The sequence below is a fragment of the Phoxinus phoxinus genome (assembly GCF_949152265.1).
Source record: "Phoxinus phoxinus genome assembly, chromosome: 1".
Taxonomy (NCBI): Eukaryota; Metazoa; Chordata; class Actinopteri; order Cypriniformes; family Leuciscidae; genus Phoxinus; species Phoxinus phoxinus.
In genome coordinates this window covers 34820626-34844439 of record NC_136876.1, presented here as the reverse complement: position 1 = coordinate 34844439, position 23814 = coordinate 34820626, and the positions used below count along the sequence as shown (strand labels likewise).

Here is a 23814-nt window from a genome sequence, read left to right as displayed (position 1 = left end):
TAAGGTTCTTCGGCTTGTAACAATAGCAGAACCCTATAGAAAATAGAACCCTTCTTATAAGGTTCCATAAAGAAACAAACAACCTTAAAAGGTTATATGTGACCCTGGAGCACAAAACCAGTCTTACTGTATGTGTAATTTTTTTTATTGAGATTTATACATCACCTGAAAGCTGAATAATTAAGCTTTCCATTGATATATGGTTTTTTAGGGCAATGTTTGGCCGAGAAACAACTATTTGAAAATCGGGAATCTGAGGGTGCAAAAAAAATCTAAATATTGAAAAAGTCGCAGCTTCTGTTGCCGATTGTGCTGCATCCACTCACAAAAATTATTTGTTTATATATTTTAAGGTAGGAAATTTACAAAATATCTTCTTTTACTTAATATTCTAATGATTTTTGGCATATAAGAAAAATCTATAATTTTGACCCATACAGTGTTTCCTTGGCTTTTGCCACAAATATACCCGTGCGACTTATGACTGGTTTTGTGGTCCAGGGTGACATATATATAGGACCTTAATGGTGTTATAAATACCGTAACCTTTTCAACAATTTTTATTTTCATTAATATTATTATCTTCATATTATTAATATTATTTTCATCAATATTAGTATATTATATCTTCATATTATTAATATTACTATTGTTAATTTTATTTTGATATATTTTAGTCCTCTATTTGCATGGTCTTATTATCTTATCTGGTTGCCCATTTGGGTTTTTAAACAGCATGTTGTGTCCATTAGGTACTTTTATTTTGTATTGACATGGCAGATTGTAGCAAAAATGACAGTGCTCTAACAATAATTGTTAGCTGAATACATTAATAAATAACAATTGACATTGAACACGATATAGATGTAATGAAGACCAAGTTCCAGTGAAATATCACAAGTCCTTCATTATGTGTGTATTCTGAGCAGTTTCTCTGTGCAGATGATGAGGTTATGATACGTGACAGAATCTGAAATACACAATTGAGTTAAGAGTTACATTGTGTCTCTTCTATTTGATTATGTAAGAACAATTATGTTCATGAAGGCCAAACTTAGCAAAAATGAGAGCCCTTTACCGTGTTAAAAGGAAAAAGTGATATAAAGTAATGGGATATAGCTTTAATGTTTTTGTGACTGGGTATGTATAGGCATAAAGTAGTACTTAAAAAAAATAAAAAAAATATGGACCATAAATTCCATATCTCTGTTACTTTGTGGAGAAGGGAAATTGAGTATAGGCCTATCCTTAACTGAACAGAGCTGCTCACACTTACATGTTCAGTAAATAAAAAGAGAAAAATACATGCTTGGTTGGAAACCATGCAGTTACAATTTTTAAAGTTATAATTTATAGACATTTTAAAACCCTTTCGCACGTACAATCACACCGGTATGATCAGTCTTGGCTGGTCCCTGGAGCGTACGATCACACCGGTGTGATTAGAACGGTCAGTGCATCACATGATCAACTGCTAAATTCAAACATGCTTTGGCGCATTTTTGGCTGGCGCTGAGCCAGAGATGGACGTGCTCAGGACTTGTCATGTATCACAACTATTCAGTGTTTTCAACCACATAATGTTTATTTTAGGTTTCAGGCATTTAAAATCACATAAGTACTAGCAAAACAATGAGACAGAATAACACAAAACTCTGTCTGTGAATGAGAGAGGTGTAAGGACAACTTGGGTCAAAACAATGTCCAGATTTCATAGGACCTTTCGTATTACTGTTGCATACAACTTCATGAGCAATACTTTAAAACAATAACACATTAATGTGAGATGTCCTTAAGACAAAGTAGATCTCATAATCTTTTCAAAAGGTAGGCTACATTTTATTTGTGACAAAAAGTTTACTATAAGTCAAACTGTATTAGTTTCCAGAGTAATTTCTACACCTGAAATTATCCTTATAATTAATTTTGTTGAGGCAAACTAGTTTTGTAGTTTTGTTTTTAACATTGAAATTTTTTGGTGAAAACTTTTTGATTTGGAATGACATGCAGGGTAAAGATGTGATTTGAAATTGCGATTTGAAAATTGGAAATTGGTTTCTCTTGACATGTGATCCCCACATGTGTGACATATCCTTGACATATGTGAATGTGTCCCTATCTAAAACTTTTTTGAATTTTATTTTCTTTTTCTTTTTGATTGCCTGCACATTCTTCAAAATGTCTTCTTTTGTGTTCAACAGAATAAAAAAACTCATAGAGGTGTGGTTGACATTTTTGGGTGAACTAACCCTTTAAGTCGGCATGAAAAAGAAGTTGTGAGTCTTTTCTTCCAAATTGTATATCTGAGGAAAACGGCGAACAAGAAAAAATGAAAGGCGGGACTTGATTTTTTCAATGGGGAATTGATTGGATGGTTGTAGTTCCCAAGGGGGTAATCCATCCGCCGGAAACTGAAGCCTCCCCGGGAGCCGCCATTGTAGCAGAACTTCACCTGCTGTTAGCATTCCATTGACTCCCATTCATTTTGGCGTCACTTTGACAGCGAATAACTTTACATCTGAGGCGTCCAAAGACTCCATTTGTCCATTATTTATTTCTAAAGAAACACGACAATGTATAAAAGGCTCCATTAGCTTGTACCTTTCGTTATGGCCCAGTTGAAGCCGTTTTTGTAAAAATAAGCTAACGATTGTGTCACAATCACGCGACTCTCTGTCGCACTGTAGAGGAATTACCGTATAGACTGGCGGAGAAGCTCGCAAGCAATCGGGGGGACGTGGAGGCATAAAGTCCGATAAAGTCAAGGGAGAAGCCCACAGAGAGTGATAAAGTTGCTCCTGCTGCTAGCTCATGGACAGCTAATGCTCACGCTCTCCGTCTCTGCGAGATTCGAAAGGGAATGATTCAGATTTCTCTCGGCACAGCTACTAGAACACTGACAGCTGTCAGACACGTTGCTGACGTCAGCAAGCTCAGGTTGAGCCTGCGCAGTACGCCTGGCGATCAGGAAGTGAGTGCTTCAAATGAGCTTTACTTTTCTCCGTTGAAATCTATGGGGTCGCTGTGTCAATCTTATATACTGTCTATGTTGTAGTTGGCTATGGCTGTGATGTCATGTGAGTGACAGGTTGCCCCGCCCTCCCGCCAATTTTTTTATTAAAAATTACGAGGACACATGATTTATCTTAAACAATGAGAATTGATAAATAATTTATGAGAAAATACGGCAATATTCCATAAACAAATAATTTTAATTTATGGCCACTTCAAAGGAAAAGGCTATTCTGTTTGCAATTATGCGTTTTAGGTTACTGAAAAGTTATTTAAAATGCAACTGAAATGTTCATTTTTAATACAATTAAATTTGTTTGTTTTTGATATCCTTTAAAGTTTATTTAGGGCGACAAGAGACTCCCGCCAACCCACCATTTAATTCGCACCCGTTTTATAAGTAGGCTACATAAGCAGATATACGGCATGCAGCAATAGTACAGGAGTGTATAAAGTATTGCCTCCAGCTGCAGCAGCCAATGAGTCTTTAGTGGGGCGGAGGTGAGTGAGTGAGTGAGGGAGCGCGGCTGCAGCTCTCAATGGAAGTTGCTGTAAGTGCGCTGCTGGACCTGTACACTACATTTCACTCGCTTCAGTTCGCTGTGAGCCGGAGCTCTGCTCACACGTACACAACGACCAGCCGCTTGTTGCTTTAGCTCGCAGGGCATTTCCAAAGTACGCCGGAGCACCTGGGATACCTTGCGATATTCATATGTATTTATTGATTTGTTCCTTTAATCATATGCGCTTCGACGTTTCATCAGGCACTGCCGGTGAATTTAAGAGAGGTCATATTAGTACGCATAGCCTACTGTTTTTGGGTTGTCTTTGACTTGGTTTACGTGGCTGCATGCAACCGTATGGATTCTTGTTGATAGCTATTGTAGCCTACATCAGTCGTCTCGCAGTTAATAGTTTGGTTGGATATGGTTTTCTTTGCAATCCCTCCAACATGTTGAAATAACAGCAAACAGGAGGAGCAGCTCTGCAACTGGATCTGCAAAGTAAGAGGGGATCTTGCGAATATTCACGCATGAGACTTGAAGGGGATATATTCAGTGAGTGTGCTTTAAAAGTGAGCTAAATACTGTTTACGAGACTTTCTATGAAAGAAATAAAAAAGACTGGCGGGATCCTTTAAAGTAATCAGTGTGGTGTCATCAGTGTAATGCGTAGCCTACATTTAATTACAGCTGGACTCTGTATATTTATAAACCCGTAATGACGTGTGTGCAATTCGCGGGCTTCACGCGCAGTAGCTGCATTTAACTGTTAATAAAAAGCACGTCATTTGCCGGGAACTTTCGACTGGACGGAATGTACGTTTTCTAACTGTCACTTCTCGTGAATAAGAGTTAAACTTACGGAGAGCGGAGACCGGAATGGACGCCAGTGGATGTGATCCCACAGAGAGAAAATTCACAGGTCTGTCTAAAGCACACAGACCTGGGAGACACAACACGGCAGTGGAAGAGGACAGTGTTTACTCAGGAGGCAACGGCTCCCGTAAAGCCACAGCGCGCGCTTACTCGGCATCATTTCTCACATGCGTGGACAATAATGCCATCATGTGTGATCACAGGAGCTCTTCTTTCAAGATTTTTACACATTTCTCCGGGAGGAATGTGAGCGGGAATGGAAAGAGAAAGTTTGCATTGTGCACTTGGAGTTGGTGGGCGTTTTTCTGCATGCACGTCCACGTGTTGAGAGCGGTCACACAAGGTGAGTAAAGCATTAAACAGTTCAGTATTCAGCTAAGTTATATGAGGGATTCTTCAATTATGGAGGCACTTTTGACTACTTGAAATGACTGTCAAAACTTGTATCAATAAATTCCGGACCATAGGCTATGGCCTTGATAATTTTTCAAGTGGATTCCGGTGTAATGTGTGATGGTGTGGAGTTTTGATATTATGTCTGATGGCAATGAGCCGTTTTTAGAGAAGTTGAACATTCTTATTTAGCTAGCAGTTAGCGTTAAATGTAGGCGGCTAGCCTACTATTAAAAGGCAATTGATTGTTTCTAATATTCATATTGGTTAAAACTTTTAATTAAACTTTAACCGTTTGGTAATGACCAGTTATTTATTTTATTTAGGCTATTTATTTATTGCAGAAACACGCCCCCTGTCATTTTGCACTAACGTAATCTTATTCTAAAATAAAGTTGTATACAGCAGTTTTGAAAAAAAGTAGGCTACACATCAATATCAAATTAACTGAAAATGTGTGTGTTTTTTAAGTTCTTTCAAGTAGAAATACTGGCTATTCTAACATATCTCTGAAATTAGCATTGGCACAGTGCATAATCTGTTTTTATTTGTTCTTTAAAATGAGAGAGATTATTTTTTTTTCTTCAAAATCAGTTTAATTTAACAAAAGTACTCCTACTTGAAGAATCACCTAAAGTCCATACATCGACCTAAAGGTGGCATATATTGGAAAATATGAACGGTGCATGATCAATGTGTTTGACACTGATGTCATAAGACTGGCAAACTTGATTTCAATGATAATAGAATGTCAAAAATCTGTCTGTCTGTGCAACAGACAGTTGAGCTGAGATCTCTGGACCTGGACAATAGAGGAGTCATTAGGTCAGACTGCATGCATGGTCACAGATGGCATATGCATCATTTGGCTGTCATTCCTCTGTAATGTTTTATATACAGGGTATATTATATGCATAGTAGGACACTTGGGGACAAGAGTAACAGTTGGCATGCTGAGAAAAGAAAGTGACATGGTTAATGCTGTTATAAGAACTCTAGCCCCTGGTTTTACAGACAAAGCAAGTCTCAGACTAAAATGCATGTTTGAACTGAAAGCAACTTGCACTGACATATCTTAAAATAAGTCAGTGCCATTGTTTTATCTCAAGATAACACCAGTAATGTTTCAGTGATCCTGGTTTAGTGTAAGCCAGGGGTGTCCAAAGTCGGTCCTGGAGGGTGAACTGCAGAGTTTAGCTCCAGCTTGCCTCATCACACCTAGTATGCCTAGTAAAACCTTGATTAGGTTTTTCAGGTGTGTTTAATTGGGGTTGGAGCTAAAAAACTCTGCAGGAACATAAGCCCTTCAGGAGCAGGATTGGACACCCCTGGTCTAAGCCCTGTGTGTGAAACCAGGCCTTGATGTGTTTGCTTTATTTATTGCGCTCTTACAAAGTACTTTTTAATGTGATGATGCAGGTGAGCATAAAACAGAACCGGTCTTGTCAGAATTAGTGCCATTTATTTTTGTGAATTAGTTATTTTAGACACCGGGGGGTATAATAGAAATGATCAGCCATGTGTGACTATTAATGACAGGCTCTTTTATTCCTCTGTCAAATTATTTTTATTGAAAAATAACCAAAACAGCATGCCTCATTAAAAAGAACATTTATAATTCCTTAATACTCCACAGATTAGAGTCATTTTCTTCCCGTAATCAAAAGGATAAATGATCTAAAATAAAAGATGCCAAAATTCTCATGAATTAAAACCTCATCCTGCTTTAAGCTCTTTCCACCCACATTGTATGTATTTTTGTCACTCGTGCTATTTGCATATCTGGAGGCACCATAAAAACAACAACAACAACAGATGTTTAGTCAGGGATTTAAAGGTGTTTTAATCAGCTACTAACTAGATTAAGCTATACATGACAGAAATAAGTCAATCTGAAGTGAATCTGATTTAGTTTCTTTGAATTCTACGACTAGACAACAAGAAACCGGAATAATATCCATGTCATTTACTTTGACATGACTGTATCTGAAATATTCAAGTGTGAGGTTCTGTTTTGTCTGTGGAGTTTTGTGTCCTTCAAGATAAACACTCACTGAAGATAAAGTCCTAGAGAAAGTGTGTCGGCTTAAGGTATATTCTTTCAAAATATATCATATCTTAATGCACCATTGAAAGACCAATCTGTTATTTATACTGAATGCTGTCAGAGGTATGCTCCAAAGTCTACTTTAGCCTAGTATATACACTGCTGTGGTTACTAATTAACTTTGAACATACGGAAACAGTCCTTAAATACTCTCTTAAGAGGATGCATTGACCCCATATCAGTCGAGAAATTGTAAAGCAGACAACCTTTTTTGTGTGTGTACGTGTGTTTGTGCGGAGGAGTGTTGTTACCGTAACTCACGGTTGCAGTCTTTTATTGCATGCTTCAAACTTATATACTTTATTTAATTTCTAAAGGTTCAGCAAAGTTGTTGAGGTGCATGCAGTGTCAGCCAGTTCCCAAGTCCTGTGTCAAGGTCTTTTGATGTTTGGAGAGCTCCCAGCACTGTTCTGGGAATGAGCTAGATATTATTGATCTGAATTGAGGAGCCAACAGCATTATCGGAGCTAGCATATTGGAATGAGGTTGACATGTTAACCTTTCTGTTTCATTTAACATGGCAACATAAATCTGAGTATTAAGATTTTTTGATTTTTTAGATCCGAAAGCTGCTGTCATTTTTTATTTTTAGATAAGCCAAAAGTGAGAACAGTAAGTACTGAATATGGTCACAAGGTGCTTTTCCATTACAGATTTGCGCAAAATTGTTCTTAATATCGATTAAGGCGAGACGCTACAGGTGAATAGGCTAAAATTGTAAAATAATAGATATTACCATGAAATCACTCGATCGTCGAGTTCACGCGCATACTGTAGGTTTAGTTACCTATGATCACGCGCGTGAACTCGACAATCGACTACTTTGGACTTCGACCGAAAACAGGATGTAAATACAGGTATGTGCGCTTGTTGAATTAACATCATTTTTATTCGTATCTTTCACATCTACTGCAGTCAGATTCACTCGTGTTCACTCTAAAAGAATCACTCACATGGCTGTGCACTTTAATGACACATTAAGGATGTTAAGAGGCTAAAAGCAGGTTTAAAACTTGCCCCATTGAAGTCAACAGGGTGCACATTTTAAAAAGAGGATAACACGGTGTAGGCAACACCGATTTTTGTCGTTGTTCTCTGTATTGACAGCACTCCAAATTTACTAAAAAATTAGCTCAATGTTAAAATTGAACGGAGTTCTCCTTTAGCACAAGTATATTAGATTTTGTATGTTTTATTATGCAAATTATGCATTTTCTCATTAAATATGCGCATTTTTAAAAAAAAATTTTCCGGTAGATAGGCTAGATCTGAACATATGATAAAGCCTGGTACAACATTATTTTTTCATTTTGTTTACACACAATGATAAAAAATCATTTTGCTTTCATTACCTAGGAAATCATGTCCATAGACTCCACAGCCTTAAAAAAATCTATTTTCGCCCATATTTTTTAAATTAAAATGTCACATAAATCAGGCCAGGAATGATTTATTAACAAATCCCTCTAAAAATATCTTCAGAATACTGCTAATGCCTGGTTCAGATTACACGATTTTTTTGTCTGTTACGATAGTCACTGTGTCAGATTACACGATTTTGACTTCGAAAATCTTGTCGTGTCGTGGACAAGAAACATGTCAGACTACACGTTGCTTTCTGACCAGTCATCGCGTGCCGTCTCACACGCAGATATTCACTCGCACATATAGTAGCCTAGCCTATATGTCACACACGCACGCACTCACTCACACACACGTATACACACACACACACACACACACACACACACACACACACACACACACACACACACACACACACACACACACACACACTAACTAGGAAGTCCCGAAGTTTGAAGCTTTGTCCCGCAAGTCATAAGCAGTCCCGCATTTTAATTTTGTCTGCATCATTTTATTTCATCGTCCTTTTAAATTACAATTCTACAATAAAAATGTTATAAGAAAATACTGAACATGCGCAGCCGTTATTATTGGTTCCAGAGCGGGATAACAAACACTAAGAGAGAAAAAACAAAAAAACAATTGCAACAGAAAAATGCATCTATCCGGAGCTCCCGAGAAGAAAAAGCGTCTTTGTTCGTATGATAAGGAATGGGAGAAAAAATATACATGGTTAAAACCAGTTACAGGTGACCCTAAAAAAGGAGATTGCGGTGTAACTGTTACGTTATGCCACCGAAGTTTCACCATCACGCATGGAAAAGACACAAAAATATAGTCTACTGAATCCGGTAAGAACGCATTTAATCTTGTCTTCTTTCCTAGTGGAATTTATGTGCTTATTTGGAAATGTGCTTTTTAGCAATTGGATTATTATTTTCACTTAATTACTTAGATTAAATAGACCCGTGCTGTTAAAATGAGTTTTATATTATTAGTGACGTTCACAGCGCCGGTCAGCGCCGTCATAGCTAACATTTTTATAAAGCCTATTAGCAATAAAGACATCTTAAAATAAATATTTATTCACCTGGTATAATAATAGTAAGTTATATCCCTCGTGTCCCACGAAATCAGGTCTGACCTGGCTGCAACAGAGCAATATAGCCAGGTGGTCACCCTAGCACACACACTCACTAGCACACACTCTGTCTCGCTCGCTCACTCACTCTCGTCGTGGAGGACCGAAAAAAATCAAACATGCTAGTCTTTTTGTCGTGATGTCGTGAGGCATCGCAGACGCGACGTAGGTTGTCGCACACTATGACACACTATACGAGATGAAACGATCAAATCTTGCGTCCCGACGCCCGTTGTCGTTTACGAATCCCCACGACACCCTACGTCAAACGAATCGTGCCAAAATCGGGCTAAAATCGTGTAATCTGAACCAGGCATAAGTGTATAACTGAAAAGTGTGGTGTACACAGGTGCTACATAGGCTGAGATGTTTGTACTGGAGAATGACAAAAAAATTATTTTGAGAAAACGCCATTTAAAGATTTGTAATGTAAAAATTCATACTTTTTTTTTAGTGGAAACAACTATTTACAGACACAATGTCTTAGCAAATCATTAGCAACAACAATACAAACCACCTAAATCACATTAAAACTTATAACACAGCATTTATGGCCTTCAACTGAACAGAAAAACAGCCAAAAACACACATCTAAATGTCAGAGCGCGTCACGTGATGCATCTGAACGAATCACGTTGTCAGAAATTGACATCAGCCAATGAGATTTCGGTTTTAGAGTTAAATGCCCGTTGTACGATTGGTTGCTGATAAAAAGGAAATTACCATATTTGGATCCGACAGCATTGTACAGCAGAGAGAGAGCTTTCCGACAGTGTGCAGACAGCGATCGCGGAGCAGAACGTTGATTTAGAATGCCAACTTTTGTTGAATTTAGTCGAAATCTACTGATGCAAATAAACAAAGTGTAGTAAAATAAAGACCTAAATGTGTATTTTGGACTTTTTTTCACCACAAGTCTTAAAGAAGACATGTTATTGAAGACAAAAGTCCAAAATCTCAAAATTGGCCAGTGAAAAAACCCCCAATGTTTTTGCCTGCCGTTTGCGAAATTACGGTGTTTCCATTAACCCCCTGAGGTCGGCAAACGCGCGGGCGCGTTTTGCTCGTTTTTTTTTACATAGCAGCAAAATAGACCTAAAATACTCAGTCAGTTTTGGTCATACAGCCTTAAGAAATATGAGAAAATAAGCTGTTAAATGTCTACTTTTTTATGTGTCCACTTACAATCGAAATAAAACATTGTGCTTTTGTAAAATAAAGAAAGTAAACAGGGAGTGCTTTATGCCTCTCCGTCTCCGTGAACTTTTTTTCTGAAGCACGTTTCTAAATTTAAACAAATCTCAGCGAATACTATTCACTCAGACATGAGCTATATATCTCTATAATCATTTAAGTGTGTAGTTTTAAATTATCTAATTCAAAACTAAAACAAATATTCTCTGTTTATGTAATCTATATAAAAAGAGCGAGAGATCAGCTGTGCTCATTATCTTTCTGGCACCTCATTACTCCGCTAATGTGACACGCCCATCGAGAGCGCGCTGCTATTCAAACGCAGATCTGAAGCAACAACACATGCAAACCAGTCAACGCCCACAACAGCTGGACAACACACTCGCTGTGAGGAATAATAATATCGTGATAATCCTGGACATTTTACCTCAAACGTGCTGGAGTAGCAGAACAACGGATCCAGCTGCAGATCATCAGTAAGTGCTTTGTTCTAATCGCGATATGAACTGGTGTCTGTAAACCGCAAAAGACTGTTTAAATTTGAATCGCGTTTCTGTGTTTGAATGAATGAACGGCGCATGCTGTTGTTTACTACAGCTCGCGGAGTTTCGCTTTTAGCAAACTATCTATATTGCCTACTGAGATGAGTAAAAATCGACTGAATACGTTGAAATAAAATGTATTTGTATAAGCAACATATTAAACTGCAAATTAACATTTATGCCCTAATATATATTATAAAAGACGATATGTTACAGACGAAATATGAAAGACAAAATTTCGTTTTGGATAGATTATTTATAAAGCTTTTACTGCCACATCAAAACCTAATTTACAAGGTGCAAACAAAATCTTAAAAGGTCAATATAAGCCTTCTCTATAAATTATTTTTGTGTTTTATTAGTGACAAATTTGGGGAGAGGATAGCCTACATAATCCAAAACTTTCTGAAAATACGAATGAGAATTAACTGCACAATTACTAGAAATGTTTACCTTGGATATTATACAATTTGCAAGCATACAGTTTGTGGAAAAATACACTTTTTTCAAGATGTTTCCAACTCTGAACCAATTCTGTAGTAATATATATATATATATATATATATATGTATATATATACCGGTATATATATATATGTATGTATATATGTATGTATATATGTGTGTGTGTTGTCTTTGCATTTTTTCTTGTAGCCACAGTGACACCTAAGGCTCATTAGTATGCACTGCAGCATTAGCAGGTCTTTGTCTTCAGGTGTGAATGAGGACATTATTCATGACCTTCTTGGATCATTCACGCCCACCTGCATATTGCCTTTCCAAACAAAAAGTGTCTTACAAAATTTAAATCAATCTATTGTTTAATGTGAACGATTAGCCCGGATGATTTTCAGATCATTTTGAAGTAAATACTCTTGCCGACAAGATCCATTAGTCAACAGTATTGTGGGAATATGTGAAGTTGGTCGTTTGTGGTCTTATATCAGAAAATTTAAGTTTGAGTTTTTTGAATAACCACGCATAAATAATATTCTCTCAAAAATGCAAACATGTACATATATGTTGCTCACATATTATGATAGCCATGTTCGTGCTAAATAGAGTGTAATTACACCTTTGCCATTAATATGTTTATAAGCAACTGAAAAAAATACAAATATCAGGGCATTTCAAAACATCTCAAGGACCCCAAAAACACCTTAGACTCCAGAGGGTTAACTGATGTTATGACTAAAAAGTAATTTTTTCCTCCCGTGATAAGTCATTTCAAAAATCATGGCAACGGACGTTGGTAGGTTTATATATATCACAGCCACCGCACTGGCCATTATTATTAGGGAAAGAGATGTAGGTGTTATCCAGGCAATAATGGCAAGGAAAGACCCTTATACTGAGCGGCAGATATGAGGTGTTTCTCACTCATTTCTGCTCCGAGGTCTTGATTGCGGCATTTCTTTGAGCTTTAGAATCCAGTATTCCTGTAATTCTTTTGTCTTTTATGAATTTAATAAAGAACTCTGTCTCGTATTCTGTCCAAACACACCGCGCCTTCTTAGTCAGGTGACTGTAAATGCGCAAAAACCATTGCAGTTTTGCTAAATATTTATTTTTCGAATTGCCTGAAAAACCACCTCATGCGAGCGTAAAAACTTTTTTGCGATAAATGGGAGTTTTTGCAAAATGTACGTGTTTCCATTGAGCGTATTTTCAATTCGCAATTTCAATTTGGGCAATTTGAAGGGTAATGGAAACGCGGCTACAGTTAATGTTCGAATGAAAAAGCTGCTGAAAAATGGTCTTGGCTCTCATTTTGATGCAGAAAAACCTGGGCCAATCTACCTTTTTGCAGGTGTTTATATTTGTCTCAAATCATAAACTTCTACTGGCAGTTGAATTCTCTGGCTGCTTGGGTCTGGCAGAGGACCACAATGCCCTTAAAACCGAACACCCGGGCAGAGAGGGAGTTTGTCAAGCAGTAGCAGGTGCACAATCCCCTGCCGTGCTTCTAGAAAGGTCTCTGGGCTAATGATGTTTGTGCCAGAGCATTGTGAAGGTAAATGTAGTTTCATCCACAAGAAAGTTCCCTGTACTTCATCTGCTAGATGTGCAAGCAGACACATCCACAGACTCATTTATGGCTGTAATCTTTTAAATTTCATTGCCTCGCCATCTGTGCAATCAGCAATTGCTACATTTTTTCATTTTCTGCAGTGTCCTTCTGCATCTGAAGAATATGATACTTTAGATGAAAGAGTCAAGTTTCATATACTTTACATGGTTTTTAATGACTTGTAAACTTAAACATTTGGTGTTATGTAATGTATTGAACATTATTGCGAATTCAGGGAATAAATATGATAAAATTGATAAAAGTTGTCATGGGTGATCTGTGCTTGTGTTGATTTTGGACATGTTTTGGTTTGGTTCTGTTTCATGTGTTTGAGTTTGTTTCTATGGTTCCTCATTGATTGATGAAGTTGTACACCTGTTGCTTGTTGCGTTGATTGGTTTGGTCTTGTTTATAGCTATGGAGCTTGTTTTCTGTCACTCTTTGTTCGGTATTTGTCGTGTTAAGTTGGTTGTTCCGTTCTTTTTGTTATTCCGTTAAGTTTTTGACGTAGATTATTCTTTGAGTTTTGTTAATAAATAACTGCTGTGAATAGATCCAGCTCACATTTTATTCCTGCATTTCAACCGGCTGTGACAGAAGTTACAAATTAGTAATATTTTGCTCCATAAACCATTGATTTCCAACAAACGTTGTATAAATTTAGAATTGTTGCTTTTATTTAATTTGCATTACATTCAAGATATTTGTAAAATGACATGTTATTTTTCAAATATCTTGAATATACTGTATGTGTATATATAGGGTGTAACGGTTCACAAAATTCATGGTTCGGTTCGATACGATACAGTGGTGTCCCGGTTTTCGGTACGATACAGCAAAAAGAAAGAAATTCCAGAGAAATTTCCTTGATTTTTAAAAAGGCGCATAAGGTGATTTTTAGGTGCACAAGCAGAAAATTCACATTACCCCCCATTTTGACTATTACTGACAAATGCCTTGGTAATAAATAGACTTAAATGACTGATTTTACTGATTACAGTTTTATTTTAAGTTTGTAAGGCTCCAGATTAACATTTTGAGGTCAGGATTTTTATTCATAATTTTGAAATAATAATTCAAATAATAATTCAAATAAAAATAATATTTAGGAGTGGAAATGGCACCTACTGGTTACAATGGCAATTAAATGTCTTTTTTATTTTTAAATAAGTGAGTTTTCCTGCATCTTGAAACTTTTAGTTTTATAAATGGGTGTAATCTTTGAAGGATGAACAAATAGGCTAATGTTTTTACATTATCATCAATGTCATCATATTAAAAATAACATTTAAATATTTGAGTTTATTTGATATGATATTTGAACATATATCATATTTGAGTTTTGAAGTTTTGAAGCGTTTTACTATTCCTGCCAAACTTCCATGGTTACAGTTAGTGTTACTACATTAAATCCATGGTGAATGTTGCTGATCTGTGGACTTAAAGCCTATAGGTGATTCATGGCACAATGTTTCTCCTGGTTTCCACGTCAGCGCTGTTTGACTTTGATCTAATAGAGATCTACGGTTAATAACAGAGACGTTTGAATGCTTCTCACTAGATCTCGCAGCGATGTTATTGCTTCTGTGGCAAATTCAAATGCTTTCTTTACTGGATCTCTTAGCGCTGTGCAGTAACAGTGTCGCTTGATCAAGATCAGCTCGCGCTGCACTGACATTAATGGTCCAAAGCACAAATGAGTAGCGCAGTTTCATTCCGCTTTCATTACGTTTGCTATTTGATGTTGGACGACTGCTAACAAAATTTTGGCACCGGCAGGAAAAATGGTCAAACGAATCGTTAGGTTACGAACCGAAAGCCTCGTACCGAACGGTACAATACGAATACGTGTATCACTACACCCCTAGTTTATATATAAAAAACACAGTTTTGTATTTTTAAACCATTTGGTTTACAAGGAAAAGGGAAGTGTCCTCATAATGAAGTGTCCCCTTTATGTTATAATAGCCATGTCATTATACACATTTAATTTGCAGATCTCTCTCTCTCTCTCTCTCTCTCACACACACACACACACACACACACACACACACACACACACACACACACACACACACACACACACACACACACACACACACACACACACACACACACACACACTATCTTGTAAAGATATATATATATAGGCCCCTTAATTATTTAATTTTTCTGTGGAGAGGGGCAAGTGAAAATATCTAAAAATAATAACTACTGGGGGTCGAGCCCTCCTGCCACCATTTTGATTATTGATTTGTACACAAATCATTGTTAATGCATGTAATGCAAGAGCAGACATTCATTTCACAGCTGCAGCGCTGCCAGCTCGTCCAGGTGAAGGATACCACATAGTATTTCATGTCAAAGTTAAGGAATTGCCTTCTATTTTCTAAATTAAAATGATGAGTACAACTCCTGCCATGACAAATTGTGTCAGTACTGCGTAACAAATTAAAAAAATGTTTCCAGTTCTCTTTTATGTGCTGCTTTAAAGCAAGGTTAATAATCATGTCCGTTGTTTTCATAAAGGTTAATTAAATTTATGAATTGTTTTTCGACACAAAAGATTGGCTTAATTAGCCGTTATTTTATTTCCTTGATTGTATTGCTCAAACTTTGATTGCATTTCCTGCTAATTGCAACGTGAAATAATTTCTAGGACCGGATTTGACACTTCAAGTTATATCTCAAAAAGAAACTACAAACTCTTTATGGAAACTAGAGTCAGCAAACAATGAATTCATGCAATTTATGTACAAATCACAATACAATATAGGCTAAATGTGTACCGATTTGGCAGTTTAAAGTAAGCATTTACTTTAAGAAAAGCTTGTTTTCTTATAAACAAAAAGTCATACTGAAGGCTTCACTGATCATCTATTGGTACTTGACTAAACCACATCTCATCACAATTAACAAGATGCGCGAGTCATTATGTTATCAGTAAGGCTTGTCAGAGTATGTCAAAGCAATCATGAGCAATCTGTAATCAGTAGGGTTTTAAATATACAAAATGCATCAATAGCTTATTACATTTTCCTTGTTTTTAAAGTGTTTTTAAGTGTTGCTTTCTTTCTTTTTTGATTCAGTTTGATTCGCTTGGCCATTATGTAATATATCGCGCTGTTTTGCTATAAAAATGCATCTTCAGGCCTCTTTGCATCCTGTCCCTATCCTCAAGCCCAAACCTTATACACTCTTAAAAATAAAGGTTCTGAAAGGGGATTTTTGCAGTGATGCCGTGAACCCAAGAACCAGTTTTAAAAATCAAGGGAAGGATTCATGAAACATTCTTAAAGTGTCCCAATTATGGATTTTTGAAAATGAGCTTTCATTTAGTGTGTAACGTAGCTCTAAGTGAATGAAAACATCCTGCAAAGTTTTAAATATGAAAGTGCACCGTATATAAAGTCATTGTCTTTCAAATGTAAGAGTCGACTCTGAGTCAATGAAATTGATAGTTTTTCAAACGAGTCATAAGCATGTTGTTGTGACGTCAAGACGAAACATTAGCATATTGCCCGCCCACTTATTGCGTGCGCGGACACCAGGGAAAACTTGAACGCCTTCGTTTTGAGTTTTAAATTGTGTAGGTCTCCTTCTAACTGGTTAAGTCACATTATTACTGTCTCACTGAAATACTTCTGATAATCAGTTGTGGGCCACTATTACCTGAAACTGTGTCTATTAATGCAGATTATCTGTCGTTCTCACTTCCACTTTGAGGAAAGATTAAGCATGGAGCAAGATTTGTTTTACCAACGTTTATGTTACATCAGTCATTCATGGATATGCTAGAGCTTGGCTAATATGCACTGTTATTGATACAGTTTCCACGTTCACCGCAATACATTTGAAAAATACTTGGTAAATAAATAAGTAAAAGTAAAATAATCGGTTTGTTGATGAACATGCTCTTGTTAATGCTGATGGTGAGGAATAACAGTTGCAACATATCATAATGTACCTCAAACTGAGTAGTGTTTCACTGAGAAACATCCTGCTCGAGTCGTCCTTGCGATGGAGGCTTAAATAACTAGGCCTAGTTCTTCCAATGTTTCATCATCGCACTCATGCTTGCATTGATTCGACGTCATTGTTTGTTACTGTGTTTAGTTTACAGTGTAGGAAGCCTCAGGACACGCAGAGCTGGCGTTGTTATGGCAATGGGCGTTTTTGTTTTCAACGTGTGCTGTACGCGGTAAACCAATCACAACAGACTAAGCTGTCTGGCCAATCAGAGCAGAGTACCTCGCGGAAAGGAGGGATTTAGAGAGATTGATTCATTTCGCGAGTCGTTTGAGAATCATTGAAAATGTGTTGATGTATGAGAAAATTAAACAGTTTTTTTACCTTTGATGCATGTAAACCTGTTGTAGGAGACTCCAAAACAACACTAGGAAACTTTAAAATAGCATAATAAAGGCACTTTAACTCTATCCCTGCCAGCGTTTTTTTTAAAACTGGCTTTTTTTACAATAATTTTCACAAAATGTGAGCCCCCAGAATAATTTGTTGTATTAATATCTGAACATGCAATATATCAAAAGAAAGAGCAGACGCTCTGCTTTTAAACAACAACATTTATCCTAGCTTCTTGAATTCTTTTTAGAATCAACACTTGAATGTGGGTAAGTTTCATAAAATAAGCAAGATTTTGAGCAAAACGTTTTTTTTTTTTTTTTTTCAAAGACTACATCCGGGTTCAGAATGATGATCAAAACATAGATGGAGTATATCGAGTCAATCAACATCCCCAAAACTTCACAGTCCTGTAGCTTGGGTCGACATTTCATTCAGTAACAACATTAGGCAGTTTTGATTTACATGCTGTTGATGATACATCTGCTTGCATATTGCATAGTGAAAAACGCAGCTGCTAGACTCCTCACTGGGACCCGCAAGTATGAGTCGGTCACCCCTATTTTATCCACACTGCACTTGCTACCGGTCAAATTTAGAATTGATTTAAAATTGTTATTATTTGTTTATAAAGCTCTCAACAAATTGGCTCATCAGTACCTGACCGATCTGCTCTGTCTGTATCTCCTTCCAGAACTCTGAGATCCAGTGATCACTGTCTTGTCTACTCATTGTGCCTAGATCCAGACTTAAAAAACGAGGCGATCGTGCTTTTGCTGCTGCAGGCCTAAACTCTCTACATTAGATTAGCTCCCTCTGTTTCCACCTTCAAATCTTCTTTAAAGACCTATTTATTCTCTTTGGCTTTTAATACCCCTTGATTTAGGTACGATTTTTGTTTATCTATTGTTGTGTGTTCCTTTATTGGTTGTTTTATTTTTATTTTATTCTGTTCTGTACTGCACTTTGGTCAGCCTTGGTTGTTTTTAAATGTGCTTTAGAAATAAATATTGTATTTATATGCTATCGCTTGTTTCTGCTGCTTCTTCACATTTTGATCTGGAGATTCGGTACTCTTTCAGAAGATGCCTAATAGCACCATGTAACAGTGAAAACACTGAAATCAGCAGGCATTGCAAAAAGATGGGCTTTGAGGTGTTTTTCATTCAGGGAGTAAATATTTGAGAACTTCGTAAGAATTAAAAATTTTAACTTCTAAAAAAATCTTAAGATAAAGAAGTTTGTAAGAATGTTCCTAAAGTCTTTCTTAAGAAGATTTTCGTGAATCCGGCCCCAGTTCTTAAAATATATATTTTTTTAAAGGCCACGACACGCCAAGCAAACATCGGCCGTCTGTCGGTCTAGTTTTTGAAGTGTGTTCCACACGTCAGCTCTGTGTCTGTTACTGTGTCTGTTTTTGAAAAAATAGTTAGTTGATAAATAAAACAAATACTGCAGAACTGTTACAACATGATTTGTTCATAAACAATTCAATGTTTTGAGTAAATGATTCAATGACTCATTGATAAAGAGAGAATTAGTGTTTTAGAACAAATTGGTTGAACGAATGATTCAATTGACTCATTCATAATCACTCACTTATAAAGTCTCTTATTGCCACCTACTAGTGTAACAATGTAACTTCCAGATAGAGTCACTGAAAAATCCCGCCGCTAATATTGACAGTCTGTCTAGAAACGGGCAAACATGGAACTAACTGTTGTAATAAAAAAGTTAATAAATAACCTAGCCTATATTGCTCAACAAGATTGACACCAATGAACGGTGTTAAATATTGTAGCACTAGGTTGTATTTAAGAGGCTGCTCATTCTATTGAAGTGAAAAATACACACAGGGAGATGGATGAGTCAAACTTCTAAAAAATTAATGCTATCAACAAAAAAAGTGATTAATTGCTATGTAGATTATTTAAACAGATCCTACTAAATGTCAAAACAAATGTGATTGAGAAGCAAGCATTTCAGAGGCTCATATATTTTTAAAGAATACCTGAAACGACTCATGGCTGCTTTGTTGATCCGATAAGACGGGTGATTTTACACGTATATAAACTGTGTCAGTTGTGTCATGTCTTTAACATTCAAAGGGTTTCAGGCTTTCGAAAAACTCATGTTCATCAGAGACAACAGACATGTTTGTTGTGAATAATTTATCAGATGATAGTTGCTCAGCCTGTCTGACTGTCAATCCCTAACAGATTTAGTCAGGTCTTTTTGATTTTCCTCTCATTTTAGCTGACATTAGAGCCCATTTTAAAGAGTGCACTCACCTGTTGAGAAACTTGGCAGGCTTGTAATCTACCGCAACAATAAAAGTCTTTGAACAATAACAGTACTCCTGTTTAAAATGACTCCCATATGTAAGATAATAAGCTAATTCCTGAGGTTCATTTGGCATCCTTTCAGCTATTGTGCATTATAAACACAAGATGGGCTTGACTCATGTTAGATAATGGGGCTTTGCTACGGTAGTCTAAACCATGGCCAGCAGTGACCTTTCAACAGCCGTAAACATTTTTTTGTGTGGGAACCAACCAACATACTTTTGCTTCAAAATTCAAATCACACCAACACTTCTAGCATTCCAGCCTAGTAATGTTTAAAACTGATTTTGATTTGACCTGTTGCCTCAAACCTAATGCTGTAGGTTACCATTTTTATACTTTAGTGTGAACTGAATGTAATGTTTACAGACAAATTCCATGATAATTGCAATCCAATTAAAATATAGATTATATGGATATTAAATGCAATTATCTGAATTCTTAAAGCTTTCTTGACCCTCTAAAGTAGGACGTAAGTACATCTTTATATGTATTTTCATAAGTCTGTTGTTTTTTGAAATATGGTATACTGCCGATTTACTATAAAACTATTTTAATTAAAAAATTACAAAAGAATTCCACAAATAATCACACCTTAAATTATACATGGAATTTTGAAGATGAAAGACTGAAAAATTATTTTCTTTAATATTTAAAAAAAAATGAAAAATACTTATTTTCACAGTGTCTAAATATATTTGTAATTACAGATTTGTAAGGTTGCAATTTAGAACATTTATTATATATTATCTTTAAATGTAATATTGATTACTTCAAATTATAATCAAGTAATTTAGTATGTTACTGTACGTTCACACCGCCGCCGGCGAGAGCGGCAAAATTCGCTCTCGCCGCCCTGCCATCGACGCCGTGAGATTCGGGGACTCTCCTGCGCTCTGACGTAGATTTTAGAATGCGTGATTTAAAAAAAAACTTTATTTAAAGGAGCCGCAAAGCAAATAAGAACTGAACATAAATCAGTATCCTATTTTGTGCATACTGGCCACACGGAGGGTATAAGTTAACCTATTAAAATCTTTTAAATGTGAAAGTAACAAAACACCAACAATTTCAGACACCTTTTTCCATTCGTCGTTCTTTTTATTAATGTCCCTGTATGTAAACAGGGACACGTCGTACAATAACGGGAGACCCGCAACAGAAATAATGAACTTTTCCTCCATTTTGCTTAGGAACTAATGTGGTCGGAACCAAAGTTTACAGGATTGTGTTCTCTGGTATCCTCTCAGGCGGAGGACTTCTACATTCCGATTGGTTGCCGCTGGTTGCCGCCGAACCGCGTCATAGCTTATTACCATAAAGTTGACAAATTTCAACTCTTCTCTTCTAAGTCTACATCTAATATAAAAGTCTACAGGCTTTAGGTAGTTGGGGGAGGTCTTGTTTAAGTTTTGTTACAGACTGTTCACATATTATAAATAAATAAGCGATTTAATACATGAAAATGATTAGTACACTTAAGTAGCCTTTCATTTCATTTAAAATTATATTAAATTAGTTCAGACACTAAATTCAGATTGTATATGCACTAAACATACATCTATGTTGGTCTATTGATGTTTCAAGGCACAAGTTTCTACCCTGCTTGTCTAATGTAAACAACCCCTTCAGTTATGCTAATGAACTGTGATTAGAGTTATTTTTTTATGTTGTTGTTAGGCACAAGGTGCAGTAGAGCAATATAAAATTGTATGTAGAAAATAGATTTGCATTTATCCAAAGCATATTTATTTTTATCCAAAGCATATTTATTTTTTCAGTCTGTGTATTCCCTGGGAATCATTCTTATTACCTTGGCGGTGCTAGTGCCATGTTCTACCAGTTGAGCTAAAGGAACATAATGAAAATTCCTGGTTGGATAGATGTTTTGGCAGAATAATTTAACTATGGCATAATCCTTCATTCTGGTTGGATAGACTTATGTCGTCAAACATAGAGAATAGGGAACTGAACTGTGTGATTTGTTTCTTCATATAGCACACTCAACCACACAATTATTGATTACACCAAACAAATCCCTCTCGCTTCCATGTCCACAATTTTATCTAGAATCGTCCGCTCGCCCGCAGAACATTATGTTGAATATTAACTTAAGCAAATATTTTCTGACCCTTCACTGTTTTCTTTCTGATACTCAATTGGAGCGGTATTCCTTCATGAAAGAACCCATTTTGTTCAGTATTACTGATAAGTAGGTCAACTGAAATGTGTTTAGACACTAGACACATGTGAAGAGCAGCATGGGAACCGGGTTTTGATTTCACAATAACACAGTTGTTATCAGTTGAAGTTTCTCTGTAGGCCACAAGAGCAAAAGCATAGGGTTCAGTCAAGCAGAGGCAGGAAACACCTGTTGAAATGAGCCGTATCACCACTATGCAGACAGAGATTGGCATGGTGATATTCAAAAGCAAATTCCCGCAGAAAGCCACTTTAATCACTGGAATCGTAAAATTGCAGGACCACCTATTAGCCCAAGCTTTCTTATTTAAAAAGAAAGGCAGTGAATACTGGGCTCAGTCTCCTGCCAAATGGCTTCGAATAGTGTGGAATAATTTTTTTACACCCTCAGCATTTTCTCTCACTGCCGGATCGTTGTCACCGTAGTCTTTACTTTTTAATATATGACCGCAGGACTCCATAGGCAATCTGTCATCTGAATCTGGTGAAATGATGAGGTCATTTACATTTCTTCACTCCTTATGCAAACATGCTCCGTGCCCTGAATGTCATTATGAGTGGGAATGGATTTGCTTGTGATTTGCACAGATGATGCCACCGTGTTATTGAAACTGAAACCGCTTAAGCTTCTCAGCTTAATAACTTGTGTCCATGATGATAAATAAAAGGAAAAATATTTTAAAACTCTACTTTAAAACATGTTAAGTTCTTAGACATGTACTCTTTAAATTCATATTGGTTTCATTTGGTTTTGAAAAACTTTTATACCATTTTCAAGAAGTTTCAAAAGAAGAAAAGTATAAAAAAAAAAAATAAAAAAAAAAGATTATGCCAAATTGCAGTGCTTGAGTTTTTATACATATTTTTGACTTTCCCATCTCCCATATGTGTGTGTAATATATATATATATTCTATATATGTGCTGCTGCATTTGTTTTGCCATATACATGGGCTTCCTTTTACAACCCTGTAAATATGTTGGATGAACATTTAGCCCATGTTATCAGAATGCGTCTGCCATGGAATGGGCATCTCTCAGATGCATTGGAGATGTAGATGAAGTCAATTCCATTATGGTCTTTTTATGCGTTATTAGTTAAATTCAGGACTTGCACAAACAAATACTGATGTGCCTTTCTCATATCCTTTGTTTTCAACAAAACATTTTATTTGATTTTGCCTGGATTGTTCTCATATAAAAAGATCAAGGCTGATAAACCTGGTTGTCCTTTCAGGCTAACTTCCTAAAATTAACCCCTCAGAGGATGCCTGGTGGGTTTATGGGTAAGCTTGTCCATGCAGTTGTTCTACTTTCACTCAAAGCTGAATATTTTCAGTAAAAAGCTGAGCCGTCTGTGCCCCAAGACCATACATTTGATTTTAACATGCCTCTTCTTGTGTAATAGTTTTGAGAGGAAACAAATATTTTTGCAAGCATGTGATCCATGAAATTCCTTGACTTCTATTATGTATGCACTCGTATGGTGACTGATGTTGAATGCTGTAGTAATGAAAACACGGATGTGAAAGAGCAAGTTGTGGTGGGGCAGTATGACAATGACCACGCCAGGAAGGGGTGTGATTTTGCAAGCTGTGGTGACTACTGGAGTGGACCCTAACAGCCGGACCCGAACTTTGTGACATCATGCTCCCAATTGCAGACTGTGTGTGTTTATGCTCACATCTAATTATGCTGCTTTAA

General features: G+C 36.6%; 1 protein-coding gene across 3 annotated transcripts in view; it reads left to right on the top strand.

The window, feature by feature from the left end:
- The first annotated feature begins 3551 nt into the window (after positions 1-3551).
- Positions 3552-23814, top strand: part of sdk1a (sidekick cell adhesion molecule 1a) — a 353385-nt gene continuing 333122 nt past the window's right edge. For all 3 annotated transcript variants that reach the window (XM_079625487.1, XM_079625486.1, XM_079625485.1), the window contains exon 1: positions 3552-4734. In XM_079625487.1, the coding sequence (XP_079481613.1) occupies positions 4395-4734 (340 nt within the window). In that variant the 5' untranslated portion in view covers positions 3552-4394. The remainder of the gene's footprint in view (positions 4735-23814) is intronic.